Source organism: Gadus macrocephalus, chromosome 1, assembly GCF_031168955.1.
Source record: "Gadus macrocephalus chromosome 1, ASM3116895v1".
Classification (NCBI taxonomy): domain Eukaryota; kingdom Metazoa; phylum Chordata; class Actinopteri; order Gadiformes; family Gadidae; genus Gadus; species Gadus macrocephalus.
The window spans coordinates 10,409,294-10,429,293 of NC_082382.1; the positions used below are offsets into that span (position 1 = coordinate 10,409,294).

At 48.6% G+C, this 20,000-nt stretch overlaps 1 protein-coding gene across 6 annotated transcripts in view; it reads right to left on the reverse strand.

Moving 5' to 3' along the window:
* Positions 1-19,448, reverse strand: part of camta1a (calmodulin binding transcription activator 1a) — a 32,118-nt gene extending 12,670 nt beyond the window's left edge. For 2 of the 6 annotated variants that reach the window (XM_060060731.1, XM_060060658.1), the window contains exons 1-6: positions 12,089-12,813; positions 3,016-3,200; positions 2,398-2,594; positions 2,187-2,265; positions 1,609-1,960; positions 750-1,213 (exon numbers count right to left, since the gene is read on the reverse strand). In XM_060060731.1, coding sequence (XP_059916714.1) covers positions 750-1,213; positions 1,609-1,960; positions 2,187-2,265; positions 2,398-2,594; positions 3,016-3,200; positions 12,089-12,107 — 1,296 coding nt within the window. In that variant the 5' untranslated portion in view covers positions 12,108-12,813. Of the gene's footprint in view, positions 1-749; positions 1,214-1,608; positions 1,961-2,186; positions 2,266-2,397; positions 2,595-3,015; positions 3,201-12,088; positions 12,814-16,579; positions 16,715-17,463; positions 17,591-19,438 lie in introns of those variants that run through there. The other 4 variants (XM_060060890.1, XM_060060514.1, XM_060060809.1 and 1 more) reach the window with 3 other exon arrangements.
* Between the last annotated feature and the right edge of the window lie 552 nt (positions 19,449-20,000).

The window sequence follows — 20,000 nt, forward strand, 5'->3', positions numbered from 1 at the left end:
ACCTGGGAGGGGCTCAACATCACTCATTCTGACTTCAAACAGTTGTTGTTGTTTTGGCATCCATAATTAATCACGCTAATTAATTACCTTTTGGGAGGGATTGACCTGAACCTCAACACAGAGAATGAAGCTAATATCGTTTTTCGGTAGAACTCCCAAAACGGCATTTCAGTTGCTCCAGTCAAGCGGTGAGATGGAGATGGATGGCGAGAGAATTCCTTGGCTACAGCAGTGGATCAATGCGGGGAAGTTTATTGAGCAAGAAGAGTAGAGGTCAACGGCGTGCCAGCTCGGCCTGATGGGAGTCTATTTATGTTTATGTTTGTCGGTTTTCCCTCATGCTGGGTAAAGAGCAGCAGGCCTGCTTCCGCTGTCAACTCGGCTAAATCTCACGGAGAGCCTCTACGGTGACAGACTAGATCAATGTGGAGACTTCCAAAAGGCCCACTGATTCATTCCACACAGGACACGAGCCCGCAAGCAAACCAGCGCTAGTCGTACATGATCACCCGAACGGCGTGTGTCATTCTAATGACATCTGTAGGACACCGGTGATTTAAAGTCCTCCCATAAAACATGAAGACACATCTCTTGCCGCTGTAAAACCGACGGGGGTCAAACCCATCTGCCCTTGGTAGTGCTAACTCTGCACTCATCCTGTTAAGTGTTCCTATAAAAGCCCACAACACCGTAATCATCACAGTGTGGTGGGCTCCTATGGTGTGCTGGTGTCATGCTTCTGTCCTGACCTGGAGGTTGTCCATCTGCGTGAGGCAGTCCTGGCTCTCCAGGTCCTCCCTGTAGGACAGCAGCTCCGTGTCCACCATCTCCCGATCGGCCATGGCCAGCATGCCCAGCTGCTCCCTCTGGCGTAGCCGGCCGGCCAGCTTCTCCTTGCCCAGCCCACCGCTCCCGCCGACCCCCGACCCCTTCCTGCCCGGGCCGCTGTTGGAGAAGCCGCTCTCCCTGCCGGAGCTCCACCGGGCCGTCCCGGCGCCGCCTGCCCCGGACAGGCCCTCCGACGACAGGCTCTTGGGGCTGGAGGAGAGCTTGTGCAGCTGCTGCTGCTCCAGGCTCAGCGGCACCGACAGGGCCTTGTCGGGCCGCGCCTGGAACAGCTCCGGGTTGGGTTTGTGTTTCTTGGCCTGCGGGAGGTCTCTCTGGCTCTCGCTGCTGTAGTAGTTGGAGGGCTCGGACCTCGGCCTCCGCAGGTCTGCAGGGGACACACAACATGTCTTAGAGGAGGCATGGATAACGTATCTTTCTCCCAGCGCAACCCCAATTAAATCTGTAGAGTGTTCTAATAGGGCTTGTACATGTCGAATGCACTCAGGATGTTTGTTGGCGCTACTCTAATCCTAAATCAATGGGATGCACCGTAACCTAGGCTAATGAAAACGTTGTTCCGCCAGGTCTCGCATGAGAGACGCTGTGTAAGTTACACACACAATGCCTCCCTATAATGACTAATCATTTCACGATTAATTACTAAACAATGACCAAGACCCATTACTGCCAACGTTATAATTAACATTCAAATCCTCCTGTCGAAAGTGTGGAGCGAGCCTTATCCCTTGTAACCAGGCGTCCGACCGCAGGGCTCCTGACCTAGATTGGGGTTGGCGTTGCTGGTGGTGGTGGTGGCGCCGCCACCGCCGCCGCCTTTGGCGCCGCCCGATGTGACCAAGCCCTCGTTGGCCCAGCTGACCATCCAGCTGTCGGTGGTGGGGGGGGCGTCCGGGGCCGAGGAGAAGGACATGCGCGTGGTGGGGGGCAGGGGGGCCGGCGGCTGCTGCTCCCTCTGGAGCTGCTCCAGGCACTCGGCCAGCTTGGTGTGTCCGCGGGAGCGGGCGATGGACAGGGGCAGGCGGCCCAGGGAGTCCGGGATGGCCAGGGCTCGCCGGTCCCACTTGTACAGGACCACCGCCGCCTCCAGGTGACCCAGAGCACAGGCCCACATCTGTGGGGGGCAAGGAGAGGAGCAGGAAGGTCAAGAGAGAGAGAGAGAGAGAGAGAGAGAGAGAGAGAGGAGGAGTAATGCTGACTGTGGGTGATCTTAATGGCCCCGCTGCCTACCGCTGCCCCCCTCTCTAATAACATGCCGGTAATGCGGCTGCACCTCCTGTTGCTGCTGTTTAAAATGCCTATTAATAAGGCTTTAAATGCAAGGCTGGAAGAGTTCTTACTAAGGGCGTGCAGGAGAAGTGGTCCACGTTGAGGGGGTCAACCTCCAGCTCCAAGTCGATGCTGTCAGAGTGCTTGGTGCTGGTTTGAAGAGAAGCAGAAGAACAAGGTGTCAATCTCACAGCTCTCTGCACACAATCCGAATGCCGGCAGACATCTGCTACGCCCGTGCAACGAGGCTGTGCGGGGGTGAGTGAAGCCCCTCCTTCGTACCGCCACTTGATGAGCGTCTGGATGAGGGTGGCGTAGCCCTGGCCGGCGGCCAGGTGCAGCAGCGTCATGCCGCGGAACGTCTTGGAGTGGATGAGGTGTTTGGACTTGGCCCAGCAGGCCCTGCTCATCATCTTCTCGCAGACCACCACCACACGGCTCTCGAAGGAGCTGCTGGCCTGGCCCGAGCCCGACACGCACTGAACACACAACAACAACAACAGCAACAACAACAACAGTGAGGAGGCCATTGATTTTTGATGTGAGCGGATGTGGGTAAATTGATGAATAATGTAACCAGTATTGAACTAACATCTAGAATGTACTTTGTCGTGACTAAATAGGCTAGATAAATTCTTCACTCTAATCTGGGATCCAGAAGTCCAACTATGTTATAGAAGAACATCTGTGGGAACGGTACAGAGCCTTGTTTCCTACAACAAAATATTCTAAATGACATAATTTAGGTAACATCTGATTTGTGAGAGTGCCTTCAACCCGAGTACACCTACAGTATGTGCATCGTGTCAGCAGGAGAGGGGCATTGACCTCCAAGGTTCCTCCAGAGGTTTTCTGAAGGCCCATTTGAAGGGGGGTTTATTTACATTTTGTCATGGTTACCTGCTGTGACTGGCTGCTGTTGCCTCCGCCTCCACTGCCCCCGCCTCCGCCGACACCACTTCCTGCCCCGCCTGTCCCGGGCCCTGCCCCGCCGGCCCCGCTGCCCTGCTGCTGGCTGGCCATCTCGGCCATCCTCCTCTCCATCTGCTCCAAGCGCTCCAGGATGGACATTCTGAACTGGTTGTCTGGCGGTGAATAAAAATAAAAATACACATCAGCATCCAGGAGGCATCCGGAGAGAATCAACCACACACTGAGCTTTGCTGAAACCAGCACAAATAATACCACATCCTGACAAGATAAACGACCTGATATCGAGTGCTGTCAGCCACACCACATGTGGTGAAAACGCCGTCAAAGTTTGCCGTCGCAGACAAAGCCGGCCTTAAAACGGGGAGATGTGTGAAACACAATTTCAGAGCATGCACCACAAATTCCCCCATGGATCTCTCTGATGATGTGAAGTTAATTTTCCACTTTCCGCTGGAAGGCACAAGAAAAAAGAACGTCTTTGAAATAATCATTATTAATCTCCCGAGAACGCCAGTGATAACAATAACATCAATCATTAACTCCATCAAAACAATCGGCTTTGCTAAAATAACCTTTCGAGTCCATCAATCATCCACTAATGGCTCCCAGTGCAGAGCTTCAGCCTCCATCTCTGCTCCACCACTCCATCACCCCCGCCGCAGCACACTAACACAGCCCGGCGCGATCGGCCGCTGGAAGGAAGGCGAGGAGAGGGGTATCCACCCCTTTCAAACGGGCCTTCAGAAAACCTCTAGAGGAACCTTGGAGATGAATGCCCCTCTCCTGCTGATGAAGTATAGCCCATTATGGCCAGGCCCTGACGTCCCACCTGCCCACCCACCCATCACTTCCTTCCTTCCAACGTCCACGCAATGTATATGATAAGTGGGTCGAGAGGCCGACTGTACAAAATCAATCCGTCTTTCCAAAGTCCTTGACAGTAGCAGCCCTCCTGCTCCTCCTGCTCCTCCTCCTCTGAGGAGGTCCTGGAGGTGTTGCAATGCTGGATGCCAGAGTGTTATCAATGCTCTGCACTTGGCTTGTGTCATGGATCAGAATTCCGCCATGAACTTTTGGGACTAAGAATTTGCTGACATTATTATACACAAAGCACACATTGTGGGAATATGGAGCTAAATACGTGGCATGAGGCACTTGAGGGCACTCAAAACTGATTTGATCCGCTTGAAACACTGCAGTCTGACCTTCTGCCCTCACCCTGTAGACGGATCTAATGCTGGTGGGCCGGGCAGACCACCAGACCACACATCCAAGACGTGCATATTAGCGCAAGACAATCGCACGGGAACATGTCGTCAAACACACACACACACACACACACACACACACACACACACACACACACACACACACACACACACACACACACACACACACACACACACACACACACACAAATGTGTTGAGGTCAGTAATACACACTTATTCAATTTAATATGAATACACACAGACGCAGGCGGGTGAAGACACATAAACACGTGCTTACACGTACACTTAAGCACGCACACAGGCACAAATGCATAGACACAAACGTGTTGAGGTCAGTGATACCCACATATTCAAGCATATATTGGACACATACACGCACACAGTACACTGTACTGTACACCGTGCACAGACATGGGCTGGGCACAGAGAGCCCACTGCAGCAGGGAGTGCAGAAGACCGCATTAGCATTCCCCATTTAGCCAACGTGGGGCCGTTTCTGTGGCAACCTGCTGCCGAGCGGTAACTAGGCGACAGCAACATGCCTGTGTGTGTGTGTGTGTGTGTGTGTGTGTGTGTGTGTGTGTGTGTGTGTGTGTGTGTGTGTGTGTATGGTCTGCCAGCGTGCTATTGGCTTATTGATGAATGGGAGGAGAGGGACTCTAAGCACCGGCACAAACTGGGTAGAGAAAGGCAAACAATATGGAGTCCATAAATCTTTTTGCTGCGCCGTATGAGCACTTGGCAACTTCTGACACCTCCCCCCCCCCCCCGGTGCTGATACGGTAGGCGGGGACCTAATTACCCTAGGTTAGGCAGGGTTAGCCTCTGTAGGGAGCTTAGTTCCTGCCCAGGCTCCTCTATAGGAAGGAGGTCAAGGAGCTGCCATTGTTGGCCAGCAGAACATACCCTCTGACATGGCAAGTCAAGGAGAGTTAGAGTGACAGCGAATGGTAACGAGGACACACGTGAAGGTGGGGTGCCCTTCATGGACTCCTCTTCCCCAGGGTTCAAGGGGACTTTGGGGGGGATCTCTGTCTTTGCTTTTATGGCCGAGTGAAAGATCCCTGCAGTATGGCTGCAGTAACCTCCACCCCGGTCACCATAGTGGCTGACGAGGTGAAGGGTATGTTAGCTGGGGGAAGGGGGGAGGTCATGGCCCCTGCACTCCTGTGTTGGCTAAAGCGGCTGCTCGTGATCGGTGGGGGAGAGAAAATGCGCATGTTTTTGAGGAGGAGTGGGAGAGAGAGAAAGGGAGAGAGAGAGAGAGAGAGCTAGAGAGAGATCGAGAGAAAGAGCTAGACAGAGGGAAAGAGAGAGAGGGAGAGAGAGAGAGAGAGAGAGAGAGAGAGAGAGAGAGAGAGAGAGAGAGAGAGAGAGAGAGAGAGAGAGAGAGAGAGAGAGGGAGAGGAAAAGAGCTAGAGAGAGATAGCAAGACAGATATAGGGAGAAAGGGAGAGCTAGATAGAATGAGAAAGCAAGAGAGACAGAGGGAGAGCTAGATAGAGAGAGAAAGCAAGAGAGACAGAGGGAGAGAGGGAACACTAGAGAGAGAGAGAGAGAGAGAGAGAGAGAGAGAGAGAGAGAGAGAGAGAGAGAGAGAGACCTAGCAAGAGAGAGACCTAGAGAGCCAAATAGCGACGAGGAACGAGATGGTATTTAGCAGCAGGCCGACATGTCTTTGTTCAGACCCGCTGCTGCAGTGTGCTGCAGTGCAGATGATGTCATCGCCACCTGCTGCCGGCTGCTTCCAATGCGATGCACGTCTACTGCAGAGGGAGGGGGAGGGGGGAGGATGCCTGGGGGTGGGCAGGAGGTTGGACTGGGGACGGGGGGGAGGTGGGGGGAAGCAAGCAGCCAAACAGAAGTACAATAACAATGTGACGTGCCGACAGCCCTCCCTCTATCCCCCCCTTTCCCTCTTCACTCCGTTGTGACAGTGTGTGTATGTGAGTGCGTGTGTGAGAGAGCGTCTGTATGTGCATATGTGTGTGTTTGTATGTGTCAGGTGTGTGTCTGGGTGTGTGGTTAGGTGTGTGTGTGAGTGTGCATATGTGTGTGTATGTGTGTGTGTGTGTGTGTGTGTGTGTGTGTGTGTGTGTGTGTGTGTGTGTGTGTGTGTGTGTGTGTGTGTGTGTGTGTGTGTGTGTGTGTGTGTGTGTGTGTGTGTGTGTTTGCAAACGTGCACAGTCGACTATGTGGCCAATCACACATCTAGGACAGGCAGTGGCTAACAGAAAGGCTGATGAGATCGCATGACCAGATTAGTGGAAAGGACCTGATCCATGGCCGTGGACCCGCTGGTAATGAGCAGGTGTCGGCCACGGACACAGGGCCTGTTTCTGCCTCATCACGGGTCACGCTCTCCAGCAGATCATGGCTGCCTGCCAGTGTGCACTGACAGCAACAGTTGATCATGATACCATTACTGCGGACTTGACCGGGGCCCGGGTATAAGTTTATCTTTTCACTTTATTTAAAACATCCTCTTCGCGTGACGGAGGCTCACATTTCTGTTTTGGAAATGCGGTCTGCCTGTTGTGAAAGTGCATCCGCTATTAAAATCTGAAATTGGGGGAGACATCCCATTTACTTATCAAGTTAGGGTAATTTACCGGATGGAGGACTCAGCAAAGTAAAGAGTGCATTGCAATTTACACGTCGTGCAAAAAGTGCTGTACTGCACGTTTCCGGAGTCTCCCATTGACTCATTTCAGTCTGGTAATGAGAATGACAGACTGACAGATTGCAGAGCAGTTGACAAATGACACAGAGGATGCTGCTACAACTAACAAAAGGTATGTGACAATTGCTTGAAGACATCAAGAAACTGTATGCATAACTAGTGTGGAAAAGGGAGATTCTGAGATTTGTTGAGCTCGGATTTATAATACATTTCTTGTATTGAGCCATTGGCTTCATGAAAGACAGGCTTGAGCATCTGCAGTCATCCAGGGACATGCAAGATCGACGATCCAGACAAGTAACAAAACTGAGTCAAAAGTTGTCTGAAGAGTGATGAGGTCAACCTCAGAGTATTTTTTTTTATCTCTGCAGAGCTATACTGGCCAGATCCAAATGAATAAAACAGGGACTAATCCGGTTTATAAAACCCTCATGAAGCCACACTGTTGCTTCTCCTCAGGTATGGGCCCATCTGTCAGGGAGGCTGGTGCATGTGAGGCGTGTTAGGTCTACACACCCAGAGCCCCCCCGCCCCCCCCCCCCGGGGCTGTCTCCTCTGTGATCCAGAATGGCAGCTCCTCGCAGGGCTTTCGGTGCCATCTGGTGTGCTCTTTGAGCGGGGGTCGCCTGGGGAGCGGGGCTATATAACTGACATTCTGGAGACTCCTCCTTCACCCCAATCGCCGCGATCTGATGCCCGCCTCGCCGCTCGATAGCGTTGGCTCTGATTGAAAACAGAGGGGACGGATTGAGGGCCGAAGGCCGTTTATTTCCCACTGCCAATAAAACAACAGTGGTGCTTACGGCCCAGGGGGGGAGAGAGAGGGAGTACCAAATATATCAGACCGGCTCTCTCCTTCTCCTGTAAACAGGGAGGCCTAGCCAGGAAGGACTGAGGCGGGGATGAGAGGGGGAGGAACAGGACAAGACAGTGCAGAAGAGGAACGGGGTGGGGGTTGGGAACAAGAGATGACAATAGGTGGAGCGTCTGAGAGAGTGACTGCCGGCTTGAGGACGGATCGTTTGTCCTGCAGACGACAGGGAGTGAGTGCTCGTGTCCTGTTCATCCTTCACAGTCACCCGCCCCGGACACACGGCCCCCCTCATTAGACAGCTTCCACTGACTCTGAGGAGCGCTCGTAAAGACTTGATAAACCACGCGCCAGACACACATACACACACACACACACACACACACAAACACACACGTGTAAACACGTATACATGTCATGCACACACTTCATCATCTTTGGATGAGTCACGAGACATTTATGAAGACAAAGCACCTTCAGGCAGGTAAGAGACCACCTATTTAGAGTTTGTTAGCTTTCTGTTTCCACAGTGCATTTACGGATCCCGCGTCAGACACGTGCATCGTGGGGCTAATTAGCTACAGGTATGTATTTACCTCAGGTGTCTTTCTTTCCACCTCACTGTGTCGTTTGTTTCCACCTGCTTTTTTTTCTTACTCAAGAGTCGCTCAAGTATCTCCTCATGCTGTCAACCAGGACAGCCTGATACATGCACCAATAAAAAAGCTGTGAAGAACATTGGGAAAACCATAAATATCAGGGGACATTGTTTAAGCTTGGGGGTGGGGCCTTGTTCTCTCGTCCTCAAGCGATAGGTCATAGGCCCCCTGCTGGTTTGTATGTTCTCAGTTAAAAGGCTTATCCGGTCTCTCCGTAATGAAATGGCTCATGGCTTATTCATGCGCCACCGGTGAACTTCTGGCAGCCTGTGGGCGGACACCTTTAATCCCTGCTTCTCAACCTGTGCTTGTGTCCACGCCAATCAACCTCACCACCGGACCTCATTATCGCCAGGCAGCCAATCAACTGCTCACATGTAGGCCAGTGTAAAAAGCTGTGGGGCGGCTTCCCTCTGGCTCTCAGTGTGAGTTGAGTGACAGGCGCTGGTAGACCTGAGCGTTGAGGGGTAGGAGCCAAGCTGCCTGGCAGCAGCCTGTACGGCTGGGGTCCTGGGGCTGTCTGTGATCAAAGACTGCTCTTCAGTTAGACATATCGTAATGAGCTTGGTCTTTTCTCCCTCCTGACAGTTAACTGGATGTATAACGTTATCGAAGAGAAGATAAATTCTTAAAGTAGAAGAGCTCTTAGAATTTTGCTGAACTGAAACTTTGCAAAGCAGCCTGGTCATCAAAAGGACGTGGCAAAGCGACCAAGTGACCAAGAAAATAAAAATCGTCCTGCTTCCCCTAATTTGTAAAATGAATGAATTACTTTATATCGAAAGAACAATATTAGACATAAGTAGCTACCTGAGATAATTACACTGATTGCAAAATCTCCCGGCAAAGATTCATTAATCAGCAGGAAAACCTCTCAGTACTGGTGTAAACATTTTTATTTCAAGGTGATCTCTAATAAAATCAAAACCAATTAAGCATAGCTGACGCACGCCTCACTCGTCTGCTTCGCCTGGCCCACACATTCAGTGAGCAACAAGTGAGTCAAATAATGTGTGAAACAATACTATGTGTTATAGTATAGAACCGTAGTAGAGGACTACTTCTATTCTGTGTTCCCACAGCGTAGAATGATATTGTTACTTTACGTTGTCATTGTCGATCGCTAAACCCACAAATAGTAAATGATTATTAGAAGGGCATCAGGTAATCAACCACCGTATGGGACTCCTTATACAACATGGCATGCTTCCAGCTGTTCAGCTCAATACCACTATAGACTTAACTCCGTTCGCACAGATACTTAAAACTTGTGTCACACAGAGGGGCAAGTGCCAAGAAAAACAGCAAAGAGCTTTACTGATGTCCAGTGTTACACAGAAAGACACATGCCTCCCACTGCGTCTGTGTGTCGACTCCAAAAGTGGGTCAGTTTGACGGCGAAATCATACCGAAACACAACATAAGGTGCATAGCATTAGCGTCCTATTTGCATAGATAACGTATTGCTTTTGATTCATCCGCTGCAGGCAGCAGTGTACACCAACAAGGGAAGGAGAAATAATTTGCAGGATGAATCAACCTGACACAGCACGTCCACGATGCCCCAGGGACGTGGTGTCTGCCTTTAATATGAAGACAACACTCCTAAGCCCTACACATTCCCAGCCTTGCTCTTATCCTGGGTCCTGAAGGCAGAGCAATATCTCCAATATGGCATCCAGAATAATTTCTTAAGTCACTTGATGAATACTATCATCCAACACAGCTTCTGGCTATGTTGGCAGGGTAGGGTGAAATCAACTGGAAACAGCACTGGGACCACCCAGGCTCCAATACATAAGCAGTCCTAAGCCATTTTTCAGATAAAATCATCAACTTACATTGTCTAAGTATGCAGCATGGTATTTGATGTGATATAATTTTTCAAATTGGCCAGTAATTACTGCTGATCTCAAATGGTGGAGTTGTTTTTTATTGTGATAATAGACACAGTGAGTTATCATTGGAGGACCAGTGGGCAAGGAGCTGTGACAGAGAATTAATGTGGAATTGATTAAGCTGTACAATGCACCATATGGGCCTTTAGATGAGAGTGGCTTGTTGACACACTTGTATTACACTTGTGTAGAGATGGATGGCTTTAGCAAAGAGCAGCATGTGGGGACATGATGCAACTCTGCCACTATGAATGTAAACTGAACATCAACAATCATGACAACATGCATCAAGACAGAGCACTAAAGTGACTGTAACCACATGAAGTTGAAGGATATTAGGTGTATATATATATATATACAATATATGTTGAATATAAATAGTGTGAAAGTACATTGAAACATATTTTTTCAACACAATGTTTGATAACGTGACTAAGTCCTCTGCTTTTCAACAAATAATCATCCATATTTCTAAGGGAAATAAACACAGCGAATAACATCTTAATAATTGAATTAAATATTTGTATGGAATAACAAAATATATATGTAGCCACACACACACACACACACACACACACACACACACACACACGCACACACACACACACACACACACACACACACACACACACACACACACACACACGCAATACTAACCTACGAGGCTAAAACAATAACGCAGCGCATCAACAGGTAGATCAAAATTGTTATAAACACACTACTCCACTACACTATCGTTTTTTTTTTTTTACTTTGGAAAGAGATTAACTAACGAAACACGAATAATTTCTCTCAGAACACTACAAACCAATAACATTTGGAATACCCCAGTGCAGTATACTGCGCACTATTGCTCAATGTTTATAAGTGCAGTACTGGACTGAGAGTCTTGGGAAGCAGTTGTTTTGGAAGGGGGGTGGGGGGGGGGTTACACAGGGGTAATAACGAAGTCTTTAATCCGATAATCAAACGAATGATATGCGTATTAATAATCACGGAATCGATGTCGTACATGGTGAGTTAAAAAAAACACGCAACAGCAAAGCGCACAACATCCCCGAGCCCACGAGACCCTGACCCTGATAGTGTGACCAAACACCGCGATGCGACAATGCTCACTGCGCTAGAGAGCGACTACTCTGAACAACACGTGAACCACATGCAGCCGCCTGCACACCGCGGACAACTTCGACAATACCACGCTCGGTCCCTGCGTTACACAGGCAACATGCTAGGCTCCACGATGACCACAGCTTTGGTAAGACCGTCCACATATCGTGAGGTCGATGCTAAAGCAGCCTGGTATGTTATAGCAAAGGATCGACCAAGCGCTTTTAAAGGGTAACCTTAAGTAGACTTTGATGCGAACTGAACGTTTGGACTAAAATAGAAGAAAAAAAGATATTCCACACATTTTAAACAACTCTTTGAAACAAAACAATCGTATATCTTATGTCGTCGATATCTTAAAGACTAGTCTTCGAGTAGGCTAAACAACATAAACTCTAAAGTCCTCTGCAATGGGGCAGTGTCGTTGGAAACACTTGGGAGGAAAAAACACCCCCAGCATGTTCAGCAAACGTGTGGACAAAAACAAACAGTTGTAGCTGCACCTTACGTCTAGTTTGCCATGAATTTGTTTCAGCAGCACTGAAGTATTCAAGGGACGTGCTACTTAACTTCTCTGATAAACAACGCACAGAGGAACACACAACACAACACAACACAACAGCCATAGAGTGAACTGAACACATCCGACCTTCTATGTCATTCTCCATGGGTAGAGTCCCCTCAAAGCAAACTGTCCCTTGTCTTTAGGAAAAGCAGGTGTCATTCACTCGCATCCTGACCAAAAAGTCCAACCATTCTGCATTTCACACAAATGCAGTTGTCTACATGCCCCCCTGGCTCGCTACTACTGAGTGATTTGAGGGGAAGAATCAGAAGAAGCAAAAATCCTTGGTGGAAAAATCTCAACAGAGCAGCACTCATCAACAATAGAACAAAGTGAAAGAGCTACGTGAGGGGAGAGAGATAAAGACCGCTTACTACTCTTCCTATAATAGCTCCCTCCCCTCCCCTCATTCCTCTCTTAACCCCCCTCCCCTCCTATAACACTCAGTCCTCCTCTCCTAGCCTGCAGTAAAATCAAACATATCGCTGCGAGTACGCGCCGTGCGCATGCGCCGCAGGTAAACAGACGCCCTAGTTTCCAGCACGCCGATCGTCGTGCTTTAAAAGCCCGCGTCGTTCTCGTCGTTATTATTCACTATCTGTCCTTCTATTTTCAAGACGCCGAGCTGTTGGGGTCTGCGCTGCTTTGTTTGAGAAAAAAAAAAAAGGGTTCAGCTGTCGCCTGGTGGAAAAACACCCGTCGCCTAAATGCGTGTTTGACTCGCTGTGCTGGCCGGTGAGTGGAGCAGACTTTCGACGAGAACCGCTCGCAACCCGCACCATATTTACGCTAGTTTACTGTGTTTACAAAACACGCCCCCTCCTCTCCTGCATTGTTTGCACGGTCTCCCGTTAGTCACGCCAGTGTGTTGTTTTTTTGGCTTATGGGGTGGCTTTCATGTTTACTACATAACAATCAGCGTGGGCATTACGTGGTAATGCGTGGAACCGCGGTCAAAACCAACTTCCCCCCGACGCGCCGGGGAACATGCGACCCGAGCACGGCGAGCGATCGCCGGCTAAAGAGCTGCAGTTCCAATAGCTTTACCTCTGTCTGTTCTGTCCTGCCCATGGCTCCGTACCTGCAGTGCTGCAGAGAAAAGCGGCCCTTCCCCCACTCTGCATTATGACAAATCAAGGCAGGCAGGCAGCTGTGCTATTAGCACATCATAGCACAGTGATCTTCAGATGGGAAAGGGAACTCACAAGATGCAGAAGACTGCTGCATATGAGACCTCGTGTCTTAATGGGGCACGCCACGCCATTAAAAAGGGTCAATTAATGAGCACTTGATGTCATAGTTCTGTTGAACAGCTATTTACTGATTAAGGATTTCAGTAACCATCAGACAATAACCCCCTCCTCCTCATGATTGTATATTAGCAGTAATTCCACTCATAACCAAACATGGCAAAGCAACAGATCCTCCCGGACCGCATACATGGGCAGCACGTGTTCTTTTCCACATTTAGCCGAGTTCTCTGTTGCTGTCGCTGTCCACTGTCCTCTGGTGCTGAAAGCCGTGAGAGCCTAGCGGTTGCAGGTTGGGAACATTGCCATAACCTTTATGCTTGATTACAAAGCACCATCTCTTGCGGCAACAGAAATATAAATCGTTTTTAAAAATGGGTTTATATTGTGCTCGTGTGCTTTAGGTAAGCACAACCCTAACCCTTTTTTCCACTTTTATTAGTATTTGAGGATAATAATAACCATAGTATTATAAAAAGACAATTTCTGTCAATCATTATGCCAAACACCCACAAGCAAACAAACATAGAAGCACAAAAGTATTTGAGTGTCCTTGCAATGATTCAAAACGAGAAGGGATTCCTGCTCTGCTCAAATCCCATCACAAATCAATCTATGAATGCAGTTCAACAACAGATGGAGACATGATGAAGCTGGGTCATAACTCAAACATATTAAACCTCAAACTCCACCCTCCCCCCTCCCCTAAAAAAACGTAAAAACCTCCACAAAAACCATAAGAGCCCAGGCTCCGGCAAACCCAGGACCCCCACCCAGGATCCGGAGCCCGGGCCGGGCTTGCAGCAGCGTGCGGGGCGGCGCGGTGGCGGCGGCAGGGAAGGGGTTAACGTGAGGCTAGGTAACAGGGTGGGCTGCGTGGAGTACGGCACCGGCAGCTCCTCCCAAACTGGTTCTGTGAATGGGCCAGTGAGGCAGTAGGTCCATGAATGGCGGAGGGATCCGCTTCCCACTCACTTCTCACTCCCACTCTCGCATGGGCTGTCTGCAATGCAGCGGCCCCGCCAGCCCCAGCCTCGCCATGCCCTACTTTATCCTGCCACCGCTTCCGTACTGCACCAAGGGCCTGCCACGCTGCACGATGCGCACACACTACAAACACCAGGCTTATGGGGGGGACGCACTTTTATATATATATATATATATATATATATATATATATATATATATATATATATATATATATATAAATGCGCGTATATATAAAAACTATAGTACGGAAGAACCCACTGCCCTCTACAACGCTGCACTACACTACACGAGACAACAACACGAGTACACTACATTGTATTGTACGAGATTACAACCACCACACAACACAACACAAGAGTGTAACACAAAGTAAGTACACCACGCTACTGCATTACTACATTACACAAGAGCATGAAACTATACAACGACACAGCAGAAAACTATGCAAGAGCACAGAACTACAGAACACAACTATACGCCATTACATAAGAGCACAACACAACAGCACACCACTTAAAGAGTGTTATAGCAAACGTACCGAACCTTTGGAATGACTTTATCTTACAGTGGTGAATTACCACCACTGTAAGATTCTTAACAAATATAACTTACTCAGTTGGGAAAATATTTTAAAACACAGTGATGCATGCCTAATCTTTAAGATCCTTAATGGGAAGGCTCCTCCACCACTCTGCACTTTTATACAGCAGAAGACATCCAGCAGCAGAACCACAAGGTCTGCCTTAAGAGGGGACTGTGTAGTCCCTCTTAGGTCCAGTTCATTTGGCCAACTATGCTTTTCTGTGAGAGCATCTAAACTATGGAACCAATTGCCAGTGGACATTAGAAACTCCACCTCACACCATACATTCACACACCATCTTAAGGGCTGGCTTTTGACCATACAAAAATGTGAGCACCTCTCATAATACGTTAATGTTTGTCTTCCTCTATATAGATCCCCTAAGGGTTGTATGGCTGTATGGTTATATGTCTTATGTTTTAATGTTTTAATGGAGCCAGTCCTATGGCATTATGTTTTATTATTGTATATCAATTGCTGTGTGATTTAATATGTTATTTTATTTTCAGCCACCATGTGCCTAGTATAACATCTTGCCAAAGGACTACAGTTGAAAATTAGCCTGCTGGCTAACACTGGCGCATTTACAGAAATGTTAATCAATGTGCACTGTCCTTTAAATAAATAAATAAATACAAATAAATACAAATACTTGGGTTTGTACGACAACCGACAACCAAGTACAACAACCTTGGTTATGAGTCTAGTCATAATATTCAAAATCAATATTCTTTAAAGCTGTTGAGCATTGCTGATCTGTTATTATCAATTCTTTGATTAAGAATGTTTTATTTTACTATCATTTCATGATATCACATGGCTATGCCTAGCTTTACATTTTCCAGCTCCAAGGGCCCACTACACAATACCATAGACAGCAAATGATAGCTCCATATGCCCAATTCTCTGGGATTATCGTTCTTAGAAAAATAGTTTTGAGGTAAATGTGCTCAAATAATATGCTGTCAACTCTTATAGTCTCTGATTCAAAAACTACGACTTACAAACACAACAAAACAACATTGTGGCATCAACAATTCACAAACCCAAAGTGTCCATGACAGGATTATTCGATTTAGTGTACAATTTAAACCACAATCAATCTGTGGCTGAAACTATTCAATGAAATGTCAAAATAAAACCTTATTTCAGCCTGAATCCAGCAGTGTTTAGCCTGAACCCACATGCAATGTCATGTATGTCTTGTCGAGTAAAACCCACATATTTATTTTTAAACCCTTATTTTTCCTGAGTAACTAGGCATGGTAGCTATGAATACAAGTGCAGCGCCCTCTAGTGTCCAAACTGGGCAATGTGAAATGAGACAAAAATATATAATACATCATCTGCAGCATACAGCCTTTCTTCTTATTATTCGCAATAGCAAATCAAATAATTTGTTAATTGACTCAATATCTAATCTCATCCCTATTGTTGATTAGTGTCACTGTGAAGATCTAAACACAACACAGGCGGGACAGTGGAGGAGAGCATAGAGCAGGTATGGACGGTCATTACACAAGGCAGCCATGGGGACATGCAGAGGGCACCGGGAGACAGTCAGTCAGGGTCAGGGGGGAGGACCAGCGGGCACACGGAGGAGAGCCGACCGATGGGGCAACGGAGGCCCACACAGCGTGCCCAATCACATAATAAGCAGGGAACAGACGTTCAGAGGACTAGACACAAACTGGTGGACAGGGAGCCCAACAGAACAAGGGGACGGACGTTAAGAGCGCAGAGCAGACCTACCATCAAGAGAGAGCCAGTCGTGCTGGGAGGAGGGCAGCGAGGGCAGGGCACGGGCCTTGTACTCAAACACCACCGAGTTGGACAGGATCTGGTTGGTGAGTGCCACCTGCAGCGTCACCAGGCCCGTGTCGTGAGCTGAGGCGGGAGGGAGAGGACATCGGAGATCCGGTCAGTCACACTCGGCTGAGCGGTACACGGGCGCTATCTTTAATTCATTAATCGCTTGATTGACTTTGGCACGCTTCGCACGCACGGAGAAGGGCTAAGACGAGGCTTCTGAGAATGTCTATTAGAGGAACAGGCCTACACCGTACGACACTCTTTTCACTTAGGGCTAAAATGTTAACATCACTTCTAATGAGAGGTACATTTTCCTTTTATCAAATACTTTTAAACAAAAATAATAAATATTTGACATATATACCTAACTTATTTCATTATAACTTAACAAGACTAGTTCCTTCTTTTTGTTTGTAAGAAGCACACAAAACGGACATCATCTATAAATGTGCAGATAAAAATACAATATAAATGCCAACACACTGCGAATACACAATAAATTATGTAATACAATCAGGATAGCATTCCAGACGCATGTCCAGGAAGTACCTTTACTAACTTACATGCTAGTTTTTCAGTATCAATTATTCAACCGCAAATGCAATAATTGTTTTATAATAATTGATTCCACCAGTAATATTTTTAATTTGTTTGTTTAGTTCATCCATGACAGCAGAGAATGTAAGACAAATATTTCTGTCTCACAGAAAAACGGACTCTTAATAGATATAGCGCTAAATGATATGATACACTGAAAAAATATTAAGAGGAAAAAAGCACTTCACATGTTCATCTTGTAGACCTTGACCAGCCTCTCTTCTTACCTGGGCAGTAGCAGCGAAGTACCCCAGGTTGTATGAGGGACGCAGGGACTGAGATCTGGTCAAACAGGCAGCTGTAGTTTGAGCTAGCTTCTTGCCAAGGGCCAGTAATCAGCACCTTCACCCCTCCCTGCGAAGCACACCAAACTGTTACTCAGCGGCACAAGAAGGGGTTTGAAAGTTGGTGTTTGCCGCCACCTAGTTGGCGAAGGTAAAGACTACACAAAGCCAGATTAAATGTAATAAAACAAAAGCTTTCCATGATCTTTCGCGCCACCATGTGGAGAATCAGTGCCGCAGCTGTCGACAATTATTCTTCATTGGGTTTTATATTCTGCTCTGCCCTCTAGAGTTAAACTCTGAGTATTACACCCAGTAAAAAGAGGACGTAATGTAATGTAGCTCAACATTTATGCTTGGTTAAAGTGCATCAGTATTGTAGCATAAACTCAGATTTTATATATATATTTAGTAACATTTTCACCGTTTATAATTCATTTACAATGTTTCTCTACATAATTCACCTTCCTTGTTTTTTATATTAGGATTTGTTTTTTAAACCTATAACCTAATTAGTTAGTTAGTTTAGTTAGTTAGTTTAACACTGTGGGCGCCATACAATATATATTTTTCTTTCTATTTCTTACAATGTGTCATTTAATGGTGACATATTATACCACCAGGTGTGAGTGTGATTAGCCGTTACAAGCCGTTTTCAAAATCGCCTCTTCTGACATCACAAGTGGGCGTGTCCCCCTAGATGTATGACGGATAGCTGAGCAACGTTTGCTACAGTTTCCACTGTTATGCTGATGACACTCAACTATACATCAGCACCAAACCCTCCACTCAGCTCCCGCCTGGCCCACTCATCAACTGTCTGCAAGAACTAAAAACCTGGATGACCTCCAACCTCCTCAAACCGAACAGCAATAAAACTGAACTCATGGTGGTGGCCCCCATGTCACTGCTCAGGAAGGTTGATGATCTACTCCTGGTAGTGGATGGCTGCTCCATCACCCCGTCACCCGTAGTCCGCAACCTGGGTGTCATCCTGGACCCCACCCTATCATTCCAGTCCCACATGAAGAATGTCACAAGATCTGCATTCAACCACCTGAAGAGCATCGCACGACTCCGACCCTCACTCTCAGACTCGGTTACTGAAACCCTGATCCACTGCTTCCTTTCTACCCGCCTGGACTACTGCAACGCCATACTCACCGGTCTCCCCTCCAAACCCTGGACAGACTGCAATATGTGCAGAACCCAGCTGCCGGGGTCTTAACCGGCATTAAGCCCTGGTAGCACATCACCCCCACCCCGATGCAGCTCCACTGGTTACCAGTCAAGTTCAGCATTCAATTCAAAATTATATTACTCACATACAAGTCCCTTCATGCTCTGGCACCCCGCTACCTCTCTGACCCCCCGACACCCCCCTGCGGTCCCTCAGGTCCTCTGACAAGGACCAGCTGGCAATTCCCCGCGCGAGACTCAAGACCTTTGGGGATAGGGCCTTTTGCGTGTCCGCTCCCCCCCTGTGGAACCAGCTCCCCCCCCAACATCCGCTGTGCCCCTTCCGTGGAGACTTTCAAAAAGTACACAAAAGCACACCGTTCCTCTGAGGCCTATGGCCTCTGACTCACGACCCCACCCAGCGCCTTGCGCTTTTTGCACTCTCACTCACCTGCCTACACACACACCCTCACCTCCCACTCTTGTGAAGCGAGCTATCCTGAAAGGCGCTATGTACATTTTTTTTACAGTAGGCTAGTAGACTGATCTATCCAAGGTACATCTAGGTGGACACGCCTTCGTGTGATGTCAGAAGAGGCCGATTTTCAAAACGGCCTTTAACGGCTAATCACACTCACACCTGGTGGTATAAAAAAAAACGTTGTTCAAAACAACATTTGTCCTCCCATCACATGAATGAGGCTAAGAAGCAGCAGTAGCAGCAGCATGGGGCGCTTACCTCTGGGTAGGACCATTCAGGAGAGTAGTCGGTGACCATGAAGAGGCGACCGGTGGCCTGCAGCATCCCCAGAGCCCCCTGGGCCACCGCCGCCGACACCACCTCCGCCACGTGCATGTAGGAGAGGGAACCCCCCTCTCCGCCCGCCCCCCCCGCCCCCAGACGTGGGGCTGCAGCAGGACTGGAGGCAGAGCTCCGAGGGGCTGTATCCGGAGCCCCTGGCCCCTCCGTCCTCCTGGCCCTGCTGCTGCTGGGCTGGGCCGGCGTGGTTCTGGCCCTCCGAGCCGTGGGACGCCACCAGCTGGTGGGCGTACAGGGCCCCCCCAGACGACATGGCGGCGCCGCTGCCGTCCACCGAGATGAAGTCGTTGATGAGGTCAGAGAACTGGTTCCCGAAGGAGATGTCAAAGTGGTCCAGGCTGATCTCCATGCCCGTGCCCCCGGCCCCGTTAGTGGCCCCTCCGCCCAGGCCCTGGTGGGCCCCCACGCTGTTGTAGAGCCCCTGCACCAGTCCCGCCCCCTGCAGCAGGGGCTGCAGCTGCTGCGAGCGGTGGCCGCCACC